Source organism: Cyprinodon variegatus, unplaced genomic scaffold (genome assembly GCF_000732505.1).
Source record: "Cyprinodon variegatus isolate N-32 unplaced genomic scaffold, C_variegatus-1.0 Scaffold25, whole genome shotgun sequence".
Classification (NCBI taxonomy): domain Eukaryota; kingdom Metazoa; phylum Chordata; class Actinopteri; order Cyprinodontiformes; family Cyprinodontidae; genus Cyprinodon; species Cyprinodon variegatus.
In genome coordinates this window covers 434,175-461,198 of record NW_015150478.1, presented here as the reverse complement: position 1 = coordinate 461,198, position 27,024 = coordinate 434,175, and the positions used below count along the sequence as shown (strand labels likewise).

At 36.6% G+C, this 27,024-nt stretch overlaps 1 protein-coding gene across 4 annotated transcripts in view; it reads left to right on the top strand.

Annotated features, from left to right (window-relative positions):
- Positions 1–27,024, top strand: part of plcb1 (phospholipase C beta 1) — a 153,302-nt gene that overhangs the window by 36,654 nt on the left and 89,624 nt on the right. For all 4 annotated transcript variants that reach the window (XR_001481859.1, XM_015395075.1, XM_015395068.1 and 1 more), the window contains exon 3: positions 273–341. Coding sequence is in view for 3 of the 4 variants with exons in the window: in XM_015395075.1 (XP_015250561.1) it covers positions 273–341 (69 nt within the window). In the remaining variant the exon portion in view is untranslated. The remainder of the gene's footprint in view (positions 1–272; positions 342–27,024) is intronic.

Sequence of the window (27,024 nt, the reverse complement as noted above, 5' to 3'; positions counted from 1 at the left end):
ACTGTGCCAAGCAGAGACTCTTTACCCTATTATGGTTGGATATTTTAGGATTTTCAAGCTATGTTTGTGAAACACATTTGACAGCTTTACTCATCTACACACAAACAGACACGCTTATGATGATTTTAGGAGTCATGCTGGATCTTAGTATTTTTAATGAATATGATATTTATTTCTTCTCTGAAACTGCTCTTAAACTGTTAAAAAACAAATTGGTATTCCCAAGTATTAATCTGTCTTTTTGTTTTTTTTCTTTTATTGCTCCTTTTCAGGATACAGACCTGCTGGATATTGCGTATATAAAAGATGCCCGAAATGGAAAGTGTACTAAAACACCAAAGGTAAGATAAAATCTCACACATTTCTGCTACTTGCTATGTCTTTGTAATTTTATATTGCACAGGACTGCTATTTAAAGTGAAACATATTAGCACAATTAAAAATGTTTAGTCTTAAAATAGATTAATCATATACTGTAATATTATAATCGCACAGTTTTTTTATTTTTTTATTTAAGTGAAGCCCCTTGATTACGTATATTCCGATGTGGTAACAATCTGTTAAAACATAATTGTATTCAGCAGGATTACTGGTGACACCTATAAAAGTATTGGAGTTCATATAACTGAAAAATTATCATTATTCATATTAAACGCTATTGAGGGTATATGTAAATGTTTAATAAGTAAGCTGTGACTTCCTTAAGGGGAAAATATGGCTATTTTTTTTATTTTATTTTTTTTTATTTTGCTTATTAGAAATAGTACAAGAGAACATAAAATTTGGTTAGGCATTTATGGATTGATCTTCATAGGTCAGGAAATCTTTATAGAAAAACGTTAATATAAAACAAAGAAAACTTTGGAAAACTAGGCTGGATCAGAAACTCAGTTTATCTTGTCTGTGAATAGGAGGTTAATGCACATAAAAAGATATCCAAACTACAGAAAAGAATTGCATTTTTAAATTGCATAGTCTCCATAACAACCATTTATTTTAAGGATTTCGCTTACATCTCTACAACGGGCGCAAATGACAGTGATACGAATGGTGATGGAGATTAAAACTTTTCTAATGTCTCTAGGAACATGGCACATTTGTAACAGGGTGCACTGACATTTTTGGATGATGCTAATCTTCGCTATTCTTGCACAGAAAATGAATTTTATGGGTGCGTGTGTGTCAACCTGACCATGAATCACACTGTCTTCTCTGCAAGAGGAGACTGCATTAGGTTTAAGTGGGTGTAATGACTGATATTTCTCAAGGGGCTCCAGGTGTTTATCAGGAGATAGCGCTACTCTGCTGGTGGTTTAATTGAAATAAAATTGATGATTTATTTTGTGAATAATTAGAAAAAAAAGGTATTGACATTTCCTGCTATATTTGTTGCTAAAAAGGTATGAAAAAAAACTTTAACATGCATACCACCCCAAAATGAAAAGAGGTGCAAAAAGCTTTTGGATGTCGTCATCTTTAGGTTGAGACTGGATGAGAGCGACAGCTTTACCAGGTTAACTGTGCATGACAGCCGAGGTGAGTGGGGGTAGGAGCAGTAAGCACTTTGTGCATGGGGAGTTGGAGCGAATGAGCAGATTCATGCATTTCTAAACAGCTTACAGAGAGATATTGCCAAGGCAGAAGGCATGACCATGTGACATGTATCATTGTCAAAGCATTTGAAATCCATTACTAGGAGATGGAGCGGTTGTGCACCCTGCGCATTGTAATGGAAGCACCAATGAGACACAGCGTCTGAGGAGTTGATGAGATGAAGAGAAGAAAGAAGAGAATGAAGACTTCTGAAGAGGTTGTTGAACATGAAGGCATTTTGAAAGATTCAAGGCAAAGGCCTGAAGAGTTTTCTTTGTGTTCGAGCTCGGCAGAAGGTCAAAGGCTTCTGTTGAGCTGAGATAATGCGAGGTTAGAAACGGAAGTCAGCTAGAGGTATACTGCACAATTTTTTAATGTTTACCTTTTAAATGCTTGGCCTATAAAAATCCCTTTAAAACTAGGTTTGTGAGACAGTATTTTTTCCACATTAGCTTATTGAAATCGGTGCTTATAGTTACATTTACTCTATATTAAAACAGTGACAGACATTAGAAGGGATAAAAATATAGTGTTTTGTAGATATGCAGACTTGGTCTATTCAAGTTTCTATGTTTTCTCCAAGGTTACGATAACACTATAAGCAGGCAGCAGCCACTGTTTGTGCATATGTAAATGATGTGATCAATAACAAAGGCATATCACTGATTATGAATCCCACCGCTGTTCCAGGTCCCCTCTAAGGAAGCATACAACAGAAAAAAGAATAGGAGCATAAAGATGTCAGAGGGAGGGAAAAAAGGGATTTTCAAAATGGTTGAAATACTGTAGGTAAGGTATGTGAGTCTGGGGTTGTAAATATTTATGGTAGCTTAAGCTACAACTAGTTAAATGACTAATAACTAGAGATGTCCGATAATATCGGCCGGTCAATATTATGAGTCGATATTATCGGCTGGTATTAGCATAATTATGTGATATCTGTCTATATCCTTATCGGGTTTCCCCCCGATAATTAAAAGCCGATAATATAATGCCTAGATTTTGCGAAATATGTTGAAGCGAGCATTCTTGCCAACACGCGACACTCCCTGATGACATCATTAAACCTAAGTTCGTTCATTTTGGCACATATTTACCTTCATATAAACCGCGCCAGACTGCAAAATGTGTAGCAGCAGCGAAGCTAAACTGCTTGTAACGAAAAATGTCTGCGGTGTGGAACTTTTTTAACATTTCAAATGACTTGAAGTTTGCGATCTGCAACGAATGTGAGGTCCTTGTCATGTGTGGGGGAACCAAGACTTCGTCCTTCAACAGGATCCTACCCTGGACTTCATTTGTGTTTACATTAAATTCTGTGCAATACAGCTGTACTGGTGAGGTACACTTTTTTCCTATTTGTGAAGAAAGAGATTTATTTCTTGTTTGAATATTCATTGTCAGGGTAATTTCAGAAGGAGCATATTCCAAAATGTTGTTTGAGACAGTGTTGAAAATAAATGTCAAATTTAGCATTTTCCTGAAGTTGAAATACTCTTTTTATTCTCTACAATAGTAATTATTTCTGGAATATACAATGTGTAATGGGAAATCATAGTAAATGTAGGTTATGCTTAAATTTTGTGACTGGCATGATGTGAAATTAGTTTATATCGGGTATCGGCTTATATCGGAGTCGAAAATTCAGCATTTGGAATATCGGCATGTCGAATATCGGCAAAAAAAGGGCAATATCGAGCATCCCTACTAATAACTGTTGCAACTGTGTACTGATCAGTATTTACCAATATTACAGATCATGTATATAAAAAAAGAGGAACTTTGTTGTTATTTAGTTGAATAGGAAGTAATCCTTTATTTAACTAGACATTGTATCATAAAACAAATATATTATATAGCTACTGAGTGATAAACTTAATTTATATGTTTCGGTATAACATTGCAGTGCAGTTGTTTAGTGATGAGTCTGATCAGATGCAGTTTCTAATTATTAAATGATGTTCAAAAAAGATGGAACTGTTTAACACAAAAAAATTAATTGTTTTAATATGGCTTATTTTCTTTAAATTCCTTAACGAAAAGAGGTGAGAGGAAGAGTGAAAAAAGAATTAGGACATACAGGAATCTAATATTAGATGGAAGTGTAGGAACAGCCACTTAATACCAAATGATTAATTTTTCAATATTATCCATATTGAAAAAGTGCATTAGCATGATGTGTAATTTATTTAAAGCTATTAGATTATGCTTATTTAAAGCATATGACTTAGCAGAGAAGAACACAGGCTCGGGGTGAAGGAGACAGACATGTGCTCAGTGATGGGAGCTGCTATAGAGGAGAGCAGCAATGACATCAGGAAGGAATAATTTAACTTGAGAGGCCACTAAAACCTAGATACCCAGTATGGTTTTTATTCCTGCCATCCGCCTATTCAGTGGGTTCTTTTGGGAAATTTAGTGCAGGCAGACATGGCAAGTTAATCACTTCAAAGGAAAATGTGAAACAGAGAGGTGCAGATGGAGGAGAGGAATGGAGAGAACAGATCATGATGAAGAGGGATGGAAACAGAGTAAGTGTAAACAGAAAGTCTGTAATGAAAGTCTTGTATTTTGTAAGTATAATGACTAAAGAGGATTTGTACAAATAAACCTAATAATATAAAAGTGTAAAAAGTAAATAGAAAAAATCCGGAGCCACAGCTTGGAGGGGTATGCTCCTTTTGAAATAGGAAGTGGAACCTTGGCCATTTCAATGCCTTATTTCAAAACTCTTAAATAGGTACTTCACATCAAGTCTACTAAAAACAATGGCTTACCATTCAGAAACAATGCTACAAGAATGTTTTTGCTAACAACATTGACATGCTTTGATACATCCAGAGCTTCAATCCTTCACATGTAGATGGAGCTTGACCAGATTTGGTTGGTGTAAGAGCTCAGACCAGAAATTTCATTGTCAGCAGCAGCAGCCATACTCTTCATCCCTTTTCCGTCACCCTCATCCCTGCTGGGGTCGCGAGGGTTGCTGGTGCCTATCTCCAGCTGTCTACAGGGGATAGGCGGGATACACCCTGAACAGGTTGCCAGTCCATCGCAGGGGAACACAAAGACAAACAGGACAAACAGCCATTCACGCACACACTCACACTTAAGGGGAATTTAGAGAAGCCAATTAACCTAAAAGTCATGTTTTTGGACTGTGGGAGGAAACCAGAGTACCCGGAGAGAACCTTTGCATGCCTAGGGAGAACATGCAAACTCCATGCAGAAAGGCATCATTAAAGTGCATCTCTACTTACCCCCACAGAAAAAAAAAGTTTTCATGATGAAAGAATAATTAAAAACTGTATGGACATTACACATGATATTAAGATAATCTAATTTAATCTACTGATTATTTTTAACTTATCTATGACTGATTAATTAGTTTGCTAACCAGAACACCCATAGATGGGCTGTTGATCAGTCAGGGGGCCAGTAATAGTGGTCAAATGGCATATCTAAAGGACATGACGAGTTTTCAATTTCCTTCTTATATTTTGTTCAAAACAACTCTTTTCACTATTTAGGGTCCTTTGACTGAAAAGTATGCAGAGTTATACAGTACATGCTAAAAGTTATATGGAAATAAAGGTATGTTTAAGGTTATTTTTTAAATTTTTTTTTTCCTTTTTCAAGAATGTTAAAAGAATTTTTATGGTTGAATAAAATCATAAAGACTGTAAAAATATGGTGACCTTCTTTGTGCCGGCCCGTTCAAAGATTTAATTATCCAATGGTTACCTGCCGTCACTTGCCCCAGAAAGGGTCAACCAAGAGCTAGAATGAAAACAAACTCGACATTTACATCATTTTCATAAAGTACCTATTTTCATAGCAGTCTTTCCCATCTAAAATAACATTCTACAAATTATTGAACACAGTTTTTTTTACTTTTGAAGAATAAAAACAAATTTCCTTAGTTTTCTAGATTATAGCCCACTGTCTATAGAGAAAATTCACAGTTTGACATAAATTGCTTAAGTATCCAGAGTATCATTTAGAAAAAAACAAAAACAATAAAAGCTTGATTCACTCTTTAATCATGAATTCCCTCTTTGACGTTTCTTACACATTTTGTGTTTCCTCATTAGTTTCAAACACATTACTAAAAAAAAAAAAACTTTACAGATGACTGTCCTTACCTGCTTCATTCTTTAGCTGAATAGAGAATTGATTTCATAATACCTATATTCATTTCAGACTGTCACGCTGTCTCCTGATGTGCACCTTTTGAGAATTCAGTATATCACAAATATTAAATTCAAGAGCACCAGAACTGATCTATAAATAGGTCAACAGACCTTCCGTCCTTCCACAAGAAATACACAATCATTTTGCAGAAAACATGCAACGTTGACCCTAAAATGCAGAAAGACTGCAAGGCGCAGAACGGTGAGCAATGACGAAGAGTGGGGTGAATAAATAGCATGAACAAAGAACTGGCATGGCATACAAAAGAGAGTATGAATGTAGACGTGAATGCAACTGAAACAATACAAGATAACAATCAATATAAATAGTTATTTTTACAGGTGTATCAGAACTGGAAATTCACATTGAACAGAGTGCAACAATAAGTACAACCAGAAGAAGTAATCTAATAAAGCATCACCTAGTGGGAATTATAATGATTAAAGGCAAGGACCAATAATAATAAAAAAGATACTGGAAATAAATCTAAAAGAAAAAAAAAACAACAAGAAACAACTACCCTAAATTAGTAAACAAATTAAACAAAAAAGAACCCTGAGAATAGAGCTTTTTATTCTTCTGTTTTCACATTCTGCTCCTCTATCTTCTCCCTTAAGAGCTGCTCTAGCAACATTCATTCACTTATGCAAATTGCAAAAAAGCATCACACTCAACCAACCGAGAACAGATGAGAGTTTGGACTTATGACATGTCAACAGAAAGCTTCAGAAGTGCTTATGTCGTGCTGCTCAAGGGTCCAGTGTCTGAGTTGAATGCTGTTAGACTTGGACATCATTATTACCCACAGATGAACCTGACATGAGCTCCAGATGAAAAGGCTTGTTTTGTTTGCCTTTCTATCAATCCTCTTGCTTCTAGAGCTCCTCTGGCGTTTAAGTCTTTATTTGTGCCTTTGAGCAACACCTAAACCTCTGTTGGAGCATCACAAAGTGTGTTATTGGGTCGTTGCAGTGTTTGGCAATTGTCCCTGACCTCCCATGAACTTCTACCTACTTGTAATTCTTTTATTTGCTATATGGAGACAGACAACAAACAGCAAAAATACGTTCCATAGCAGGAAATGATCACTATTATTCCCATACTGAGTATTTTTTCCAGAAGTAGATCGCACACAGGGAGCAGACATATGTACACTTAGTAAAACAACAAATTGGAAAAAAAATTGGAGTCCTTCGTTTGACAAAGCAGTGCCTATGGGTCCTTCCTATGCCATCATTAAGGCTGATTAAAAGGCCTATTCTACAAGATGGGACCTTTATTTGACAACTTCTTAAATAAGCAACAAACCCTTACATTAGTTAATCAAAGACCCATCCCTTCATTTCTATCATAGTTACACATATTATCAGGAGGCAATTGGGATGGGATGTTGAATTTTTATCTCTTGAAAGTCTTTAGTAAATTAAAATTACAGTGTATGTTAATGAGAAAAGGTTCAGGGAAATGTTTATTATGATTAATTAGCTATTTGTAATTCTATTGCCTATTGAAAATTATTTATTCATTTATTAAAATGTGTATGAATTGGTAGGGACAGTATTAATTTAATGTTATAAAGTAAAAGTAGCTTTACACACAGTCCCTGTTTAGGCTGTTCTGTAAGTATGCTGTGTAACATGTAAATAATCACAGATATAATAATGCCTGCTGTAATGTTATTTTAATACATAAACCAAAGCAAAACCTTCAATAAAAGCCTGCATAAATTAGAAGTACATTGTGTCCTTTGCGGAGTATATTTACCCCTTTCTACAGCTTCCAACCTGTAGTTTAAAACAGTGCTTGCTTTTTATGTAGGAGTGATGGTTTCCCTCCTTTAGGTTCAACACCATGACTTGCCATTAGCAGTGTAATGGTCCATGTTACACAAAAGGTTCTGTACATTATTATTATAAAGCCATACTTATACACAAAGTTTGTACGTGTTATTTTTCATCTCACTGTCCTCTCTTTAAAGAAATTCTTGAACACAATCAGACTTATTGAGAAAAATCTCTTAGCTAAGGTTTCCAAATTGGAGCAAGTGATGTCATCCTTGACTTCTTTTCAAAAATAGACTTTTTTCTGTGCAGAGGTGTCACGGCAAGAACTCTCCCCTGAAACGCTGCTGGTATCCTTTGTCTCTGACTGTGTGGGGAGAGGTTAGACTGCACCTTTGTTACCGTCTTACCTTACAGCAACAAGGACTGCTTCTTAACAGAGCAGCTTCTGTGTCCGGAGAATGTAACAGGATCTGGGAGAGGCCAGAAAGACTTTTATCACCCCAGCTCTGTGTGGCAAACCAACTAAAGCTGACTCTACCCCAGCAACAAGTACCAAGCAGTTGCACTGAAGACACAAAAAGCTACTGTCAGGCTTTTATCATTCAATCTAGCAGGCCTTTTCATTGCATATGCAAAGCAGCTGTTTTTTTCCCCATATGTCTGAATAGTGATTAAAAAATACTTGCAGTAACTGTGCAACAGCGAAATGGCCTCGTCCTTGCAGATTGTCCTTTTCTCATAGAAAGCTGTGTCTTGCAGTAAGATCAAATACAATTGTCCTTTTCATGTTCCAGTACAGCCAGATAAATGCTTTTAATCTCTTTTGTTTTATGATTTGTAAGATACACAAAGCTTTAAGTGTCTGTTTATGCCATCCTCTAATCAGTCTGGTGTCTATCGACCGGGAAGAGGGTCACAGCATGAGCCTCAGCTGCAACAATCACAGCCTCTCATATTCATTGATTTAAAGAGCTGGAAGGTCCTCTGTGTGACCCTGGACTATTCCACAGTGTAAAACATTGGGACTGCATGGAATATGAGAAAACATGAATCCTATGGTGTATTTTACTGTGTAATTTACTTGGAAAAGAAAGACGTGTTCATTACAGAAAGTGTTGTCAAGTCTACTATAGAAAGACATCAAAAGTCTTTAATCTTTAAACTTTAAAATCATGTCTGTGCTGGTGGTGCCAATTATACAATATGATGGATTTTGATCAAATCCATTAGGGCAGTATTACAGTACAGGCACTCAGATGCTGATTGATTTATGTCTCTCTGTATCTCTGTATGTGCGTAAAGAGATCTAGTGGCAGTGTTATTTTCACTATGTGCCAATAATCCAATGTAATGGGTAACAGAAATATTAAAATGAACATTCCCAGTATTACATTGACCAGCTCTGTGCGCTGTCTCATCTCCACAGAGACTACATGTTGGCTTAAAATGTATAATAAGAGTTCTGATGCATTTTACAGGATGGCCAGTTTCCTAAAAATTTAAGGTTGATAGCAGTTTCAAGAAAAATAAATAATACCTAACACCATTTTAATAAATAATAATAATAAAAAAAAAAAAACTAAAGTTATAGGGTCTTCCTAATAAAGGTTAGAAAACAGAATTGATAACATTAGGATGGGATTTTTATTTAATGGATAGATAGAAGGCCAGACTGCCGCCATTTCAATGAACAACATGTTGCTTTTCTGTGTAGCAAACCCAGTAGACAAGATACTCTCTGTGTTATAATCCCTCATATAAGTTTTTATCTGGATTAGATTCAACAAGAAATTAGAAAGCAGGTTTGGTAAGAATTTAGAAGAGGATCTGGTCCATGCCTATTAAGCAAAAGTCCTGTCAGGCTCTGTTTTTCTGGGCATGTTATATCGCATCTTTATAATAATAATAATAAAACCTTTTATGCAAAGCACCTTTCAGGACACGAAAGGACACTGTACAAGAAACAACAATATTACACAATATTAAAAACAGTGAAGGCAGTCATGCAGTCTTGAACAGTTGGGTTTTTTGCTTTGGTGTAAACAAAATATCAAGTGGGAGGGAATTCCAGAGCTCTGGAGCAGATTGGGAGAAAGGTCTGCTCACCATGGTGACGAGGCGGACCGTCGGGGGGTGGTTTTGGTTCCTACCAGGAAGATCTCTTTTAAGTGGCCATTTATTTTAAGGAAGTTAGAGATAAATCAGGCTGTAGTTTTAGTGAGGCAAAAAGGTGAGGGAGTGAGTGTGGAGTTAGGCTTTACCGGATAAATGGAGCTGGATATCATCTGCATAACAAAGAAAATGTATACATTTCTGAAAGATGGCAACAAGTGGCAGAAGGTAGATGATTAAAAAGAAGGTGCCCCAGGACAGAGCCCTGAGGCACACCAATTGTGACAGGAGATGGATATGAGTAGAAGGATCTAATTCAGATGTACTGAGAACGACCAGAGAGTTAGGAGCCAAACCATTGGAGGGAGGTGTGAGTGATGCATGATTGAAGATTGTCTGTTGAGAAGGGTGGAGTGAGAAACTGACCGCAGTCAGGTCCAGAAGGATAGGGATAGAAATGAGACCTGAGTATCTTCTTTGTTGATCAACTAGTCAGCAGGGTAGGCTGCTAAAGGGTTTATATAGTTACTGGTTAAGATTTGTCAGTTTTGTCTAAGGTTTTGACTTATCTTTATGGTCATCTGATTTGCAGCAGGGTAGGCTGCTGAAGGGTTTATATAGTTACTGGTTAAGATTTGTCAGTTTTGTCTAAGGTTTTGACTTATCTTTATGGTCATCTGATTTGCATCAGCAAAACATATCTTGATGAGATTTTATTGCAAAGCTCAAGAAAGGTGCCCTGGTGACACCATCGTTTTGGGGTGACAGTGGCGTCTAGATGTAGGAGTTTGCCCTGAAATCAAAGGGTTCAGAGTTCAAGCTCTGGCTTTAAGTGATGTTGTGTCCTTGGACAAGACAATTCACCTGCATTGTCTACTAATGGTGGTCAGAGGTGGAACCAGTGTATGGCAGCCTCGCTTCTGTCAGTGAGCCCCAGGGCAACTGTGGCTACAGTGTAGCTTACCACCATCAGTGTGTGTGTGTGAATGGGTGAAAGCACTTTGGTCCAGTCCTCTGACTTGAAAAAGCGCTATATAAGTACAGGGCATTTACCAAAAAAAGCAAAAGGGATATTTTGTACATTATATCAGCAGTTTTGCAACAAAAATGAGCCTGAAAAAAATAGAAAACAGCTTAAATAATGTTTAAGTGCTTTGAATTTTAAAGATACTGTATATTTCACACTGTATAGGCATTCTAATTCAGATTTTATGGCACAGTTAAGAATAATTATTGTAAACAGAAATAGAGATAGAGCTGTACACCAGGTTAGAAAAGCCTGCCTTAGAGCGTGAGTTTGACTAAAGAGCTAAGCTGCTTATTCCTTTACCAATAAACAGAAGAATAGTACAGTTGCTTTTTTCATAGCCTTCAATGGCTGTTTTCAATTTCCACTAAGCGTCAAAGCAGTTGTCTTTGTGATGAAATATATGAATTTTCCAGCTTCTCTACCTCATAGACAAAATACCTCCAAACAGCACTTCTGCTCTTGCCTATTTCACAAAGATAGGGCTCCTCTCTGGATGTACCTGTCATGTGGGCGAGCTGTAAATTTTCATCACAAGCTACCAGGGAAAGAAAAGACTGAGCATCAGTGTTTTTTTTGTGCAAAAATGTTTCTCCCACTTTTGGACGATGAGAGATACTGTAGCTATCTATATATTGGTTTTTGCTAAATGAATATTGTGTAAAAAAAAAGATTAGCAACAATTTTACTCACTGAAATTGTTGCTAACCTTTAATGTTAGATTTGAAATGCCTTGCTTGACTCTTTCTAAATTAAAGACTCTAAAAAGTGTAGTTTGTTTCAGTAATTACAGTTTTTTTATTTTTTAAGTTGGGTTAAAAGGGAGGATTTCTATCCTTGAAATTGTGTCTATTAATGGTACAGAGGAAAATATTTGCATGTCTTGCATGTAAGTTTGAATATTAAATGCAGTTTTGTTTTATTGAGTCTGTTCCTAAACAGAACCAGTTGGAATTAAGCTAAAGTTAAACAAATTAGCAGGTATCAAACTACTCCATTTTACATTCACTTTTTGTTTTATAACTGGACCTTTAATCATTCTAATGTGCTGTTCAGGGATACTAAGGAATTTAATTATATTACCTTTATTTCTGACATTTAGATTTTTTGGTTTAAGATAAGATAAGATAGACTTCATTGATCTCACAGTAAAAAAAAAATTCACATGTCACATCGGCTCACTAGCCAAAAAAACGTGCCAAAAGGAGTAAAAGGTGCATGAGGTATATACGGTGCATCCACATATATAGTTTTGACAGTATCATAGCTTTGAACCAGGAGTAGTAAAGTTTGACAATATATTAAAGCAAAGAAAAATATTGGTGACTGCTAAATACCACAATATAAATAATATAAAGAACCTGAGCCCAGACTAGTTACCAGACCAGGAGGGGGAAACACCATTGGGGAAATTAATAAATGATAGATAATGTATTGTTTTCTTATTTAACTATTCTGCTGAATAACATTGTAGGTCATAAATCCAATCAGCTGTCTGACACTTTATATTCCTGGAACGCCCACACCTTTGCATTTTAGAGATTAACACGAGAATATAGAGATGCAACCCTTAAGTCTGTTAGCAATGGAGGTCACTATCATAAACATGTGTCACACTGTAAAAGTATTTATAGTCTCTATTCCATTTGGCTGCCTCTACCTCGTTATACTTAGCATGTCACTTTCAATCTGATACAGTAGTTAGTTCAGTCAGTGCCAATATGTGAAAAAAAGATTGGATATGATTTGGCCATTGTTTTCATCTGCAGGGTTGGCCACAGGGCAAACGACAGGTTGCAGTTAGAGATGATTAAAGTAAATGGTAACATTGACTGATGGACTTTCATTTAAGAAACTGCAGCCATTCGTCATCAACCATGGACAGAAAAATTGATCAGCTTCACGGATTGATGTAAGCTCCCAGGGAGCAGAGGATGACTGCAGAGGCAATGTTGCAAAAAAGAACAGACCCTGATGGGTTTGGGTTTGATTCTTCAGTCAATTATATAGGTAATTCCCACACACAGATGAATTCCCCAAGAGTGAAGCAGGTCATCTCATTATCACCCAGTGAGAAATCGAAGCCGACATCTACAGCCTCTCTTTGGACCTCTAAAGGAGCGCCATTCTCCGTTAACAAGAGACTGAGCTGGTGGATCGAGATGAAGGAGGAAAATCATGCCTGAATGAATGAGCAGTTGAAACCGAGACGCTGAGGAGGGAAGCAGATTCTGGTGTCACTGATTCGAAAAAATTCCTGTTGGAAACACAGAGATTGCAGTCTTGCTAAAAACTAGAGAACAACATGTGTGTGTTTTTTTTTTCAGATCAGTATGTTTCTTCAAATCAGTGTATAAAATACTAAAAATGATCTATGATCGTACAAACATACAGTACCATCACACTAGGTAGTTTTCTATTTTTCAAAGATATTGTTTATTTTATCCTATTTGGTGTTTTGGTTCAAATCCGTTTTCTCCAGGTTGCCTCCAATTTCATGAAACAGCAAAGGAAATGCATCCACTGAGCACTTTCACATGTCTTTATTTCAGAAAATAACATTTCTATGTTAAATAATCATTAGTGAAGTGGAATGAAAAAAAAGACATGATGTGCAAATAGCTTTACTAAACACAGTTCTAAGTAAATTTTACCAAAGGTCATATGAGTTCAGCCTCTTTTGCTTCCCTGCCTCCCAGATAAAAAAAATGGGGCACATACTGTAGCTGCCTTCAGAAGTAAATAAATAAAAATTTTAATGAACAGCTGTTTCTGTCAGGGTTGCAGATTAATGAGATTTTTCTTGGTAAAAATAAATAAGAGAAATCCTTTTACTTTATTGCAGTTTAAATAAGTAATAAGTTAATATTTAATACTTAGAAAAATTTTAAAGTACTTAAAATAAGTTGTAACCAAAAAAATCTGTGCATAAAAAAATTGTTAAATTACTTTGTCAATTACTTGGTATAGATAATATGTGGAGTCATGAGGAATCAAATGAAATGCTGGTCTGTTGGGTTGCTGGCTTGTAATGTTTCTTTCTTTAGTCACCATGCTGGCGTCAGTCTGTTCTAGTGAGACTTGGCACCCTTCTTCAAGTCACTTGATGCCTGCAGTGAAATCAGATGTGGCATTTTGTTAACCCAGCAAACAGTCAGCCCAGTGGAAAACGAGCTGATTAAATGAGAACAAGGAAACACAGAGGCTCTCAGACTAGGCTGTGAAGTTTGATCCCATTTGAAACTCAGCAGTGTGTTTCGTTTGAGGAGACATTAATTCATCTTCCATGTTTGTTCCAGATGGCAGGAAAATCTAAGGCTTTAGTGTCTAGCATCTTTTTTGTAATTATTACAAGTATTAGTCATTCTACACCGTTACAGTGTGACCAGTTATTTGTATTCAGCATTGGAGATCCAGTGGACAAAAGATGTAGATGAAGACGTTTTGCTTCCCATCGGAAAGCTTTTTCCATTCAAAATGTCTTGATTAGCGTTGAGTTCCATTCTTTATAGAGCAGCCCAACAAAGCCTTGTTATTGATTAGAAAACATGCAAATTGAACCCAAAGAACAGGTCCGTTCTTAGTAACAGGGAGTCGTTAAGGTCGTTTTTGGCCTGCAATACCCAATACTGGCCTATACCTCTGAGAAGGGCATAGGCCACCCCCTCTGTTGTTTGAGGGGGTGTGAAGGAAGCGATTTATGTTTAGAGAGAAAAAACAAACTTAAACAGGGGTTGGTCTCATGTTCCAGCTCTCAAAAACCTACAACGTACAGATAGAGTTGATTCCTCTATCACCTCAACCCCCATCACTATGCAGGCGACCAAAACATCTCACCTGGTCAGCCAGGCCAACATAGATAAGTATCGAGTATTGCAGGCCAACAACGACCTCAATGACTCCCCATTACTAAGAGACGGACCTGTTCTTTCGGTTTAATTTGCATGTTCCCTAAGCCATAACACTTCTTTGTCGGGCTACTCTATAAAGCTTAGAACTTAACGCTAATCCAGACATTTTGAATTGAAAAAGCTTCCTGGATGGGAAGAAAAACGTCTTCAAACTTCGAAAACAAAGTCCAGTGGTTTGATTATTAACTTTTGTTGTCAGAAGATTTAGATTTCTCTTATTTCATATATTATCTTATCCTATTTACTCACTATAGAAGTTTTCGCTCAGTCTCTTTACCCTGCAAGGCCACAAAATGCCCCTGTGTGAGGGTGTTTGTAGACCAGACATTAGGTTCTTCCCATAACAAACCTAATTCTTTCCCAAGGTGTATTCATAACATGTTACTGTTTAACCAAAGTGTCTGTAATTTGTTTTGACTCTGACTACTTTCCATTGTTGTAAGTAAGGGGGAACGAATGCTGCTCAGGCAGAACAGGGCTGAATAATGTGCCATAAGTGCTGTACGATGAACTGTTTTCTGTTTGCAAAGATTTGATGAATAAAGTGCCGACTGAGTGAAATCCATCCATCTCTTTATTTATTTAACTAGGGTGAATAGTTGAATACTTTTTTTCCCACTACACTTTATTTAGTTTGGTTTGTGTCTCTTTGACCACAACATGTCTGGGTTTGAGATATTTGATGTAGACTAGAACTGCAAAACTCTTACCAACCATTTGTTTTGTCTTTTCTTTAGACAAGCAATGCTCTCAAACCACAATCAGTGCCCTTTAGTAGACCTTTAATTCACTGTTGTTGATTCAGCTCCTCTTCAATGCACTTCAATCAGTGTGTCATTATTGATATATTGAACAACTGGCAGTTTTGTAAGAATGGTGTGGGATCTTATAGATGATGTAAATGCCAATGTTTGAGTCCCTTGGGTCTAGCGATTTAACCTTCCAAACCTATAATAAATGCTACCCTAAGTACTGTGTTATTGGTTTTTATGATGGTTATGTCGTGATTGGGAGGACCGATTTAAAATGAGTTTCTCAAAAGGTCAATCAATGTAATTATGGCTGATAATTATCCCTTTGTAATAATATCTGGTGATATTATGCCAACACAACAACACATACATCATTATTCAGAGCATTGTCTACCGTGCAGTGAGGTCTGATCTTGTTGGAGCTTACCTGAGGAAAAGGCAGCTTTTCTTTTCACAATAGTGGATTAACCACTAAGACAGAGTCCTCTGGTACAAATCTTCACTCTCTCTTTACTGAAACACTTGTTATATCCTCTGGGGGTCTTTCATATATTAACCAAGAATCTGAAAGCTTTCCTTGAAATCTTGAATAAAGGTAGAAAACATAAACAAACAAGGTTTGCTTTTTAAGTTATGAGTATTCAGGATCCTCTACCTGTCATCTCAAATATAGAAAGCAGCCTGATCATGAATTAAATACGAAAAGAGAAAGGTTGTAACTTTATTGTGAATTTTACAGTCAGTCAGTGGAATTAATGTAGTTTGTAGAAATGTAGAAAAATGTAGTTTTCCATGTAGGATGACGAATATGCATTTGTGCAATTCAATCTTTACTGCTACACTAACATGGGATTAGCTGGTGTCTTTTTAAAGAATTACTATGGCGGAAATCTTATGTATGCAGTGTGTTAGACAAAATGAAGAAAATTGGGTTAGTACATTTGAAATATTGGTGTTTACCCTGAAGCTGAGCAGAAAGGAATGCTTCCCAACAACCTTTGAAAGAAAATTAGTTCAACAGTGCAGCTTAAGGCCATTTACATGCATTCCAACCTGTTTCTCTGTAACTACCACTTTGTTTAGATTATTTAAAAAGTATGTTGATGCCATTTTCTACAAACCTTTGATAATTAACTGTCTTTCTGGTTGGAGACCCAGCATTCTCATGCAATTAGGCCCAATTTTGTCCATCGTACTGAAAAATGTTTCAAACTCATTCGAGGTCATGCTTTCAAGGCATTTTTGAAGCATCAGCTTAGACCTATTCGAATAATTTTTTAATTGACCAAATCACATGCTTAACCTTCGGTTTCTGCTTTTTTGTAAGAGATGCAGTGAAAGTGGACATTAAGACTAAAATCTCTTTTTTGAACCAGGTTGTGTACTTCTTTCAGGGGAATTAACATGCTGGGAGTGTTTGGGTGGTCTAGCTGAGAAATTTCCAAAATTAGAATCCTAAGAAGAAGGAGAGAATCTGTTTTTTTTTCTCAATTTCTGTTATCAGCTTACTGAGCTGTTTCAGATCTTAGATGTGCAGGCTTGTGGGTCGTAGTCTCGGATAATTGTAAGTGAGGAAACTCTCTGGCAGAAGAAAAACTTAACAGTTTATAAAGAATGAATTCAGGTGTGCAGTGAAAGTCCTCCATTGCAGCCATCTGTCACATGTTTTGGGGCAGATGTAATAAAAAAACAACCCAAAGTTTAATTTTGGCAACTGAAATAACATGCCAAAACATCAGAGGGACAAACAATTTTGCTTTGCTGTGTTTTGCAAAATAATATCCTGCAGACAATGAATAAATGATTAACTAAAACTGGAGTTATAGTTAATTATTTAACCTATTCAAAATCGGAGGTGCAATCAATTTAGTTGAATAATTGTAGCTTTAATTTACTTACTTACCAGGGATTGTGGTTTCACCTCTGGAGGGTTCCTGGACCGGCTGTTAAAATCCAGGTATCCACCACTCTAGTGACTCTAGCTATTAATTATCAATAAAGAACCTTTTATCTCTGTTTATTCGCACTATTACCAAAAGGGGGTGGATCTGACCTGAGTGATAAACCGTCCGCTATATGGAAATACAAAACTACTACAGGTTAAACAATGATGTCTTTATTTTAATAATTCAGGATTACAGAAAATCTAACATCTATGCAAACACTACACGCTATTAGAAAAATAAACACGAGGTAAATTAAATGACAAGTTTATAGAAATCAAAATAAAGAATTTTGAAAAAGAGAAATAAAACCCTAAGAGTCCGTTTAACTGGCTTCTGAGATTGTCCAAAATATGCCAGATGTTAATACATTCACTAATGTCCGTTGGAATAGCAGCAGGTATGATGATAACAGTGCAATTAATCAACATAAAATTAATACATTCACCTTAAAAATGGTAAATGATTAAAAATGCATTGAACAAACAGCAGCAGAAGTCGTTTTAGCTAAACAGCATCAACAGAGCAATATGTATGTATGTGGGGAAGGCATGTAAATGAATGAGGGACCTCCCTCTTCATGTGATGAAAAAAAAAAGGGGGGGAAACGATCGGTGGTAAACTGGTCCCCAAACACGTGGCCACACGCGGTTGGCTGTAATAACTTTATTACTATCTTAAAGCAGAAACGAAAGATGATAGGAAAGAAAAGGAAAAAAAAAGAAAGAAATACCACTTGCACGCTATGCATGATGGAACACTGCGATCCGTGACTTTTGACGCAGGAAAAACAAAAGCTAATTCCAGATAGCTTTCTTCTGGCATTTCACGTGAAACGAGCCTCTCCTTTACTGGCAGTGAAACCCACGGAAAGAAGAAGATAAAGTCCGCTCTCTGAGTTTTAAACCATATGTGACTTGGGGGCACTTCCTGTTGAAGCATCAGCTTCATTCATCAGCTGATTGGTCTGTGCTTGAGCTGACCGCCTCTTACAGCGGGCAGCTACAGTACTTTTCCTTTGTTCTCTTTGTGGAAAAGGAAATGGGGATGGTTTTAGAAGGTTCATCCAACTGATTTTAGCTCCATTTTGGCAATATATCCCAACAGCTGTGTCCAAAAGCTTATTTTACTTTTAAGCTTACAAATAATACATAGATATAAAGGTTTGACAAAGACATATAAAATTTTAAATACATATTTTGCCTTTTGTTTTCAGATGTCATTTATTTTTTGGATGTTAGTTCTTTTGGAAAGCAAGCACCTTAAATGATTCAAATCTTTATCTGAAAATATTCTAAATTATTCTGAAATTAAACTGTTACAAATGAAACAATATTTGCAATCAGCAAAATCACAAGTATCAAAAAATGTCATCTTTTTGCAAAGCAGACTTTACAGCCAGACAACATAACATAATATAGCAGGGGAAAACAGGTTAATCTCTGCTCCAGCCTGATTCGTCCAATTTTAATTGGAATGAACAATATCTTTGCTATGGTTTCATCTATAATCTTATCTTCCATATCTGATTTACAGAATTAGACGGAATTAGGGATTAGAAGGAATCTTGGGGGAATATTTTTAATTGCTGCCTCTGCTGCACAGGTCAGCCCCTGACTTCATCAATCACATAAGTGAGACGGTTAAATACACTCATAAGCAGGTGTGTTTAAGTAATCACTTTTCAGATATATCAAATGTAAGGAAATGTGTCTGTGTAATTAGAGAAAACGCCTCTAGTTTCAAGTTCTAAAGCAACAGATGACCTTTATGACTCACCAGCAGCAGCTTCCAAGCATATAAGCATGTCAAAGACTTAATTGGTTTTCAATTGCAAATCCTAGAAGCATTGATAAAGAAAATGTGTAGCCTTTAATGCTGCTTCCCTAGAGACCAGAAAGCCCCTTTAAAGTATTTCTTTTCTAGATATCCAGACTAAATGAAAGCCGACAAACAGTTGCCTTTTTAATTTCTCACTTTTATCAAGTTAAAGAATGAGTTACTACACTAAGTCTGCATCCAAGATGGTTCATACTGTGTCAATTTTCTTTGAAAAGCTTTACTTTGTTGTACAGTTTTTTTTCTTTTCTTTGAAAGTCTTGGTTTTTGTTTTTCTCTTTTTGTGCAGCCTTTTGTTTTGCTGGAAATGCTCCTTAATTTCCACAGTCAGCACCATGTGTTTTGGATCCTGGGAAACTGCACATTCTGCACCTGCAATCTAACTGTTTGTAGGGATTCTGAGATTTCTTTTTAAAAAACATAATTTTTTCCTAGTAATTCCTAGAAGTTCCTTTGGTTTTGCTAAGTCAAGCATTTCCATCAATATCAGTGAAATTCAGAGTAAAATAACTCGAGGCATTTTATCCCATTGTGTTAAAAACTATTCCGCACAGTAAAATGACTTTGCTATAAGACCCTTTTATGGCCTTTCACCAAGGAATGACCATGTAAGCTTGTAGAGACATTGAGAATGGTGACTTAAGTCTTTGTTGTGTCTGGCAGAAAACATGCATGGGTTTATTATGATATTTTCTATTAAAAATAACTCTCAGAGTCCTGACCAATCAGAGATGGCAGTTTCTATAACATGGAGCAAATCATTAATCCCTTAGAAGTTCCTAAATTGACTGTTAAAACAAACACAGATCACAGATAAAGTGAACACTTGAATACTGTAAAATATCCAAAGGCTTGTTTAAACATTCAGTAAGTCTTTGTTGGCACATCAGTGGAGCACACAGATGCCACACCAAATGGAGCTTTATGTTTGTTGGTAGGTGGCTGGTTGGTTTGCGGCTGGCATGGCCTGGGCTGGCAGATGGTCTGAGGATGTTGGGACAGCAGGCTCTTTGTGTCACAGGGGAGCTAATGATGGCAAGAGGCTAAATGATGACTATAGGCAAATGATCACAATTATGGCTGCACATTTCTCAGCAAGGATTCTCAAATGTTTAGTAAGGGATTTTGAGTACTAATTATTAGGGTTCATGCATAATGCTTTAATAGATTGCCTTCCCATAGCAAGGAGCTATAGTATGTTTTTCCGTTTTCTCACATCACTTCTAAACACCCCTTTCTTGTCTAGGGGTCATTTTCTTACTTAAAGGTATTGTGGAGGATTTTCAATAATTTTTTAAAGGACTTCTCCACTTAAAAAAAAGAAAAAAAAAAGCACATTCACAACCCTGTGCTCGCTCCCGTGAGGCAGCGCCTATTAAACGCGTGTGCGAGCATGCACAAGCCCATTTCTTCCAGTGCACGCTCTGTTTAAAAGTTGCTGTTCTCATAGCTCATATGAGCTTACTGTGTCCGAACGTCCGCTGTAACCCCTAAATCGGTCAATCATTATATTGAGCGGGGAATATATAGTGGACTTTATAGTGAACTCAGTTAACTGACCGTTCAGACAGATGATCATTATTGTGTTATTAAATCTGCCTCTTCTGAGGCCTTTCTTTTTTTCTCATACACTTTGTAGACACTTTTTCTCTTACAACCCTCGGCCATTTTTTAACGAACCGCGGTGAGAAAGGTGAGATGCAATTACTGTCTGAAACAGTAGCTCACCAGACATAAACGGATGAAAGAGCACGTGCACAGAAAAAGATAGGGGACGAGCACGTACGACGGCCTTACGTAAACATATCACCAGAATGATTGACAATTAGGAGGACCACTTATGATCCACCAAAAAAATAAAAGATTTTCCTCTATACCAAGCATCCTCAAAGTTGGTCCTTGAGGGCCGCTGTTCTGCAGATTGTAGAGGTTTCTCTGCTTTAGCACAGCTGATTCGGATGATTGCAGTTCTGCATAAGCCTGTTAATCAACTATCAATGTAAACCAGCCTCTAAAATCTGCAGGACAGCGGCCCTTGAGGACCGACTTTGGGGATGCCTGCTCTATACCTTTAATACAAATTTAGCAAAAATGTTTTATTATTTCTTTTAATAGTGTCTGTAAACGCTACATTAAGCAGAATTAATGTATACAGGCAACTAGAAATGTCAAACAAAAATGTTTAATGACAGGAATCACTTGAGAATCAAGAACTGTTATTGTCACCATAATGACATTTTGTTAAAACACTCAGCTCAGAATGCACACATTACATGACAAAAAATACCCCAAAAAAACAGCAAAAAAACATAACAGCAAAAAATAATCAACACACTTAGAGAACAACCTCAGCCTCATTTCTTGTAGGAAATATAGAGCATTTTAGAAGATATAAACCATCCTTGGGATAAATATATGTGAAAATGTAGAATGTGCGGTATTTACATAAAGTACAGCTTGAGCCCGACCAGTCGATGAAATGGGCTGGTGGTCTATTTGAGTCACAGCAGGTGTGTGATCCCAGTGTATCTTTTTGAGGAGGGCTATGTCTGAATGATGTGAAAACAAAATATGTGAAGGTAAGATGGAGAGGGAGTGTCTAACTACAGGGAGATGATTGCCTTCACAGCTTCACAGGAACTGCATGATTTTCCTGATGGAATTGGGACTAACCCAAGCAGGTAAGATATGTGGCTGTCTGTCTCGCCCTTTTTATGGAGTCCTGCAGCATAAACTGAATCCAGATCTAGTATACAGTATTCCACAGCCCTTTGTGTTCTCCTCACCACCGAGGCTAAGTCCTTCCATTTCTGTGCTGTCACACTGAGAAACTGGACACTTTCAATAATGAGTTGTAAAAAAAGCGAATAGAATGCTGATAAAACAATATAACACAAATACTTTTGTACTCGTTATAATTTTATCTGTTTCATTTACTTAGTACTCAATTTAGATATTTCCGCTGTTTAACTTTAAACTTTAAAGTCGTTATGGAGTACATTTTTAATGTAGTTTTTATAAAGCTGCAACTTCATACGATTTTGGAATAGCTCGATATTAGAAATCAATCTGTTATTAACTGTGTATTTTAATATATACATGAAGGAACAGATTAAGGAGTATATTTTGAAAGGTTTGCTGACCTTAAGTCGACCTATTGCCCTGCTGCTGTAACTCGTTCATATTAGCACAGCAAATCATGAGAAAACTTCCTTCTTCAGCAGAAAGACAAAACAGGGTTCCTTCTGTTCAGCCTTATTACTTTAAACTGAATGCTGACTGTTTCTGACGTTACACAGACCTCTCCTAGATCACTGCAGGAATGTTTTCTAATAAACCCAATTGGCTGTGGACAGAATCACTAAAGATGTCAATGGGGCTTGAATCTGCTATCGCCCCCTATAGAGTATTGGGACAGGACATGATATGCTTTAAGTAAGTAAAATAGAGATGTTTAACTAATAATACTTGAAACAATCAAACAGGGGAAACGTATGCGGCCTCATTATTGCAGCAACAATGGAAGAACATTCACTGCCTTAAGGCTGGACTTGAAGCACAAAGGACTAATGAATTATTTATTACCCAGCTTCCCTGTGTACATTTTCCCTGGTGGGCCTGTTTCTACATGACCCCAGCATGGCAGAGGGCCCCTAGCACAGTGCAAGGGGGGGAACAAATGCTGCAGAAAGTTTTTTTTTTTTCTTTTTTTTTTCAGAGGAAAACAGGTGGTTTGAATGACTTAGTAACACTGGCATCATCCTGTCAGGTGCATTTTATAATAGTGCGATGTTGGCTTTTTGTGTTGTACCTTTTGTTTTGCCTAAATGTTTATCTTCTCTTTTTAATAATTATATATAATTAAATAATTAAAAATTATATTTTAGAAACACTAACCACCTAATTTTTTTCCCAGTGTAAAATTATGCAGTTTTTTAAATCTTTAATATCATCAAAGCCAAGTCGCTATCCAACATGTCTTTAGTACCACATTTTACGGAGTAGGAAATCATTTTCTCAAATCAACAATCGGGGATGCAACAAGAAGAAAATAAATTAAAAGCTACCCAGTTGCAGCCAGCATGTGACTGTTGTCCGGTAAAATATGAATTTGCTATTATGTGCGTGTGTGAATCTTCATGTGGATCAGTTAGCATATGGGCACACTAGTTAGGTTTCCTTTCCTGACAACTTCTTAGACTTTATCATCACAGGGGGTTTCATAGATGATAAGATGTGTTCCAGGCTGGCAAAAGGATGGATATCTAGGAATTATAACCAACTGAATTGCATATTTAATGTGAATTGAATTTGAGATCAATTACAAATTTAATGATGCATCCAAGTCTAATGAAAATCTTGAAAAAAAGAAAAACTTAGAGGAAATATAGTTGTTTTTATTCTATTATGTTACTTGACCTGCAGCTCAATAACTGTTCAATTAAACAACTTTCACTTACATAAAGATTACATTTACTGTATCCATTCTTCTTTTTATTTTCTCATAAAAATAACATTATTTTCAAAAAAATGTTTTATTCCCATCCTCTTGTAGGGAAAGTGACCTTAATGCACAGTGTAGCTAAATCTAAGCCCTAAAACATGCTTCTAAAACAAACATGTTTAACCTCAAATAATTCACCCTGAAGAGACTCACAAAGAGAAGTTGAAATTAGAAAGTTTTTTATTGACATAAATGAAATAAAGGGAAGGCATTGGTGGGAAAAATATCAGATTTTTTAAAAATGTCCTCCTCATAAACATAAATATGGGTCTTATCAATTGCTCGCCCAGCCCTGAGGGATAGATTTTTTTTTCTGGGACAAAAGTTAATTTCCTGAGAAGCAATGAGGGCATCAGCGCCTCCATTATAGGACAGTCTGGATAGGAAAGTGCGACTTCCACAGCGTAGTGCGCCTCTAAAGTTATCATAATATGCACTTAGAAAGAATAAAGTTGATGTTTCAGGGAAATGACATATTAAAACATTTTAGCATCATAAGACATTTAAAAAATTAGATCAGAAATGAAGTAACAACATACATTAACGTGTTTAAGACCTTCGACTTGGCTAGCAGTTTATAATATGTTCGTTCCCATCAAGATAAGATAAAAAATATTATCCTTTATTTTTAGAAAACATAATTTCCCTTTTAATGTTTTTTTTTTACAAAGTTGAAAAACCTTTTATTATTTTATGATACATGAAACAGTATGAATTAATTTTAAAAGATCTTCCAAAGGGGAGACTGGATTCCTGCAGCAGCAAATTTTCCAATTCCAAAGCACAAACACCCTTTTATGTATAATTAATTAGTTCTAGTTTGACAAGATCATTTTTCTGTATCAGAACATTCTATGTGTGATCACTCAGTTTGTTTGCAGTTTTTTCTGTTTAGTTTTTTGGCTAAATGAGGCACAAAAAAAAATGAATGCTTCACCAGTCTCTTGGTTGTTTCTGCTCTATTTCTATTTCTGCATCGAACGTGTTATTAGTCTTTGTGTGGGTGGGAATCTGTGTCTTCTTCAATGCCATTCATGTGCCATTCTCTGTGTGTAGGCACTGAACATAATCTTAGCAGCATTTAGTGTGCCCCTACTTCTACTGAAGTCTGCTTTCACAAAATGAGAGCCTCAGTATGACAGCAGGGTAATTGCCATATTTACATACCTACCAGATTGTGGCACCTGGGAGTTGTTTTTAGCGACCCTGCTGATAGAGCGCAGCGCCATGGACAGCTTGAACAGAAAGGGGTTTATCCACCTTACAAAATTATGGGAAATAGTCAGACCGAGTGGGGGCGGCAGAAACAGAATACCTGGAACATAATGACAAGAAAAACATATGTGTAAGTGATACAAAGAATAAAGTTTAAGATTCAGTTAGAAACTTCCTCGTTTTTTTGTATTTTTCTGGTGTAAACCTGACAGTATTATTTTGCATATGAAGCAGGTATTTTATTTACTTAGACAACTTTTTTTTCTATGAAGAAAAAGCCTTTAGTTATTTTTATAATCTATATATTTTATACATGAAATACTTTTGTACTTGAATCCAAGTGCACTGTAAGATTTGTTGTCTTAACCTGTTTGGCTGTTTGTTCTGTTTGCTACTGTGCTCTAAGTTCTGTTCAGTGTTTCATCTAATGAGGAGCGCTGAACTCTTGAATCACAGCAGCTGATTATTTTTCTCCTGCTGGAGTTTGTGTGGCGTGCCTCAGGTCAGCTCTCTCCCGTCTTTGACTTTACAGTACCTTCCTGTCTGCCTCGTGTGCGCTCAGTCAGACAGAGGAAGAGTGCATGCCAGGTAGACTCCTTCCACCTCATCAAGCCTGCCCCTTGCCCTATCCTGTCTATTCGTCTTTTCCTCAAAGTGATTCAACACAGTGGGGATTGCCAGCTACTTTTCTGTTTATTCTCTCTTCTCTGAATCCTGTAAACGCAAACCAAGATTGCAGTTTTGTATGTGAACATATGTTGAAGTGTTTGGTTTGCTTCTGTATGCAACAAGTGTTGCAGATTGTTTTTAGCAGGTGTTATTCCCATGAAGAGAAGAGCCTCGGGATTCATTAGTACATATATGACAATTCTCTCCCCTGTTTCATTATCTTTATGTCTTGGCTTTCAAGCTTTCATTTTGTCTCTTAATTTGAGGTGGCAGCCAGATCTCTGGGGGTGTACAAACTACAATAAAAAAATCCCTTTTATGCAGGCAGACTCCAGTCAAAGTAGGATTAAATTAAGATGGACATGAAATTCTCACAATATCATAAGCTTGGGTTGAAAAACACACATGAAAAAGAAATACAAATGTAAAATTCTATTTTATGGTTAGTTTTCTTTTTTTTAAAGTTTTCAGTACTCCTGCAGTTGATAAACATTCAAGTGTTTTTTGTATGATTTTAAAATGTAGATACGAACAGTTATAAGAATGTCACACATTTAACACTTCAGTGATAGATTTATTGCAAGCTAAAATTTGTTTATTAGTCTGGCTTTTTTCCCAGATAGATTTTAAACAGCAGCAGCAAAGATAAACCAATTGACTGTGAATAAACTGGCTAACTTGCCCTTCATTAGCAGAACATATTCTGAAAACGCATCAAAACTACGTACTCCTACCATTTCATTTTTTTTTATTTACCATTTAATTTTAACAAGTAGACAGCATGTTTTTAATGCACTTGTTCTCTTCACTTCACTTGATCTCTTCTTATCCTACAGAGCTGCAGGGAAAAACTTAGAAAAAAACTAATATGATTAGTTTAAATGCAGGTTTAAAGTAGCCTGACGTAGTCCGACTCAATTCTAGTCAGAACATGAGTCTGATACTGCTCCATAGAGCTGTGATTATGGGGCGTGTTTTGAACGAACCAGGAAAAAAAATGCCTCTGCACTCAATTGGATAAACCCAAAACAAATAAGAGCAAAGGAGTGCGTGACGTATGTTAAGCGACGCATAGTTGTCAACAAAAATCAAAGCGTGCAGTTGCACGCCTAGAATAAGAAGATGAGCCTTGATCGCGTTTCTCTGTTCCTCTTTTAAAATTAATTTGCTGTCGATATCTTCTAGAACAGACCTAATAGCAGAATCTACTCACCTCAACTCTCCAGCGGCAGCATTGTTGTTGTCACCCAAGCGCGCTTTGGTCACGTGGTTGATTACGTTACTGTTGATCATCTGTCCATCATCGTATAAAGCCCGCCCTGACAATTTGATTGGCCCGCCAGATATTGTGCTAGCATACTCGCGCTACTGTTGAGCAATGCCAGACCGAACTTCCCGACCTCAAACGTTGTGGGCGGGACTAAGTTCGGAATGGCACCCAGGCTAGGTTTAAAGTATAACTCACCCTAAAATTTACTTTT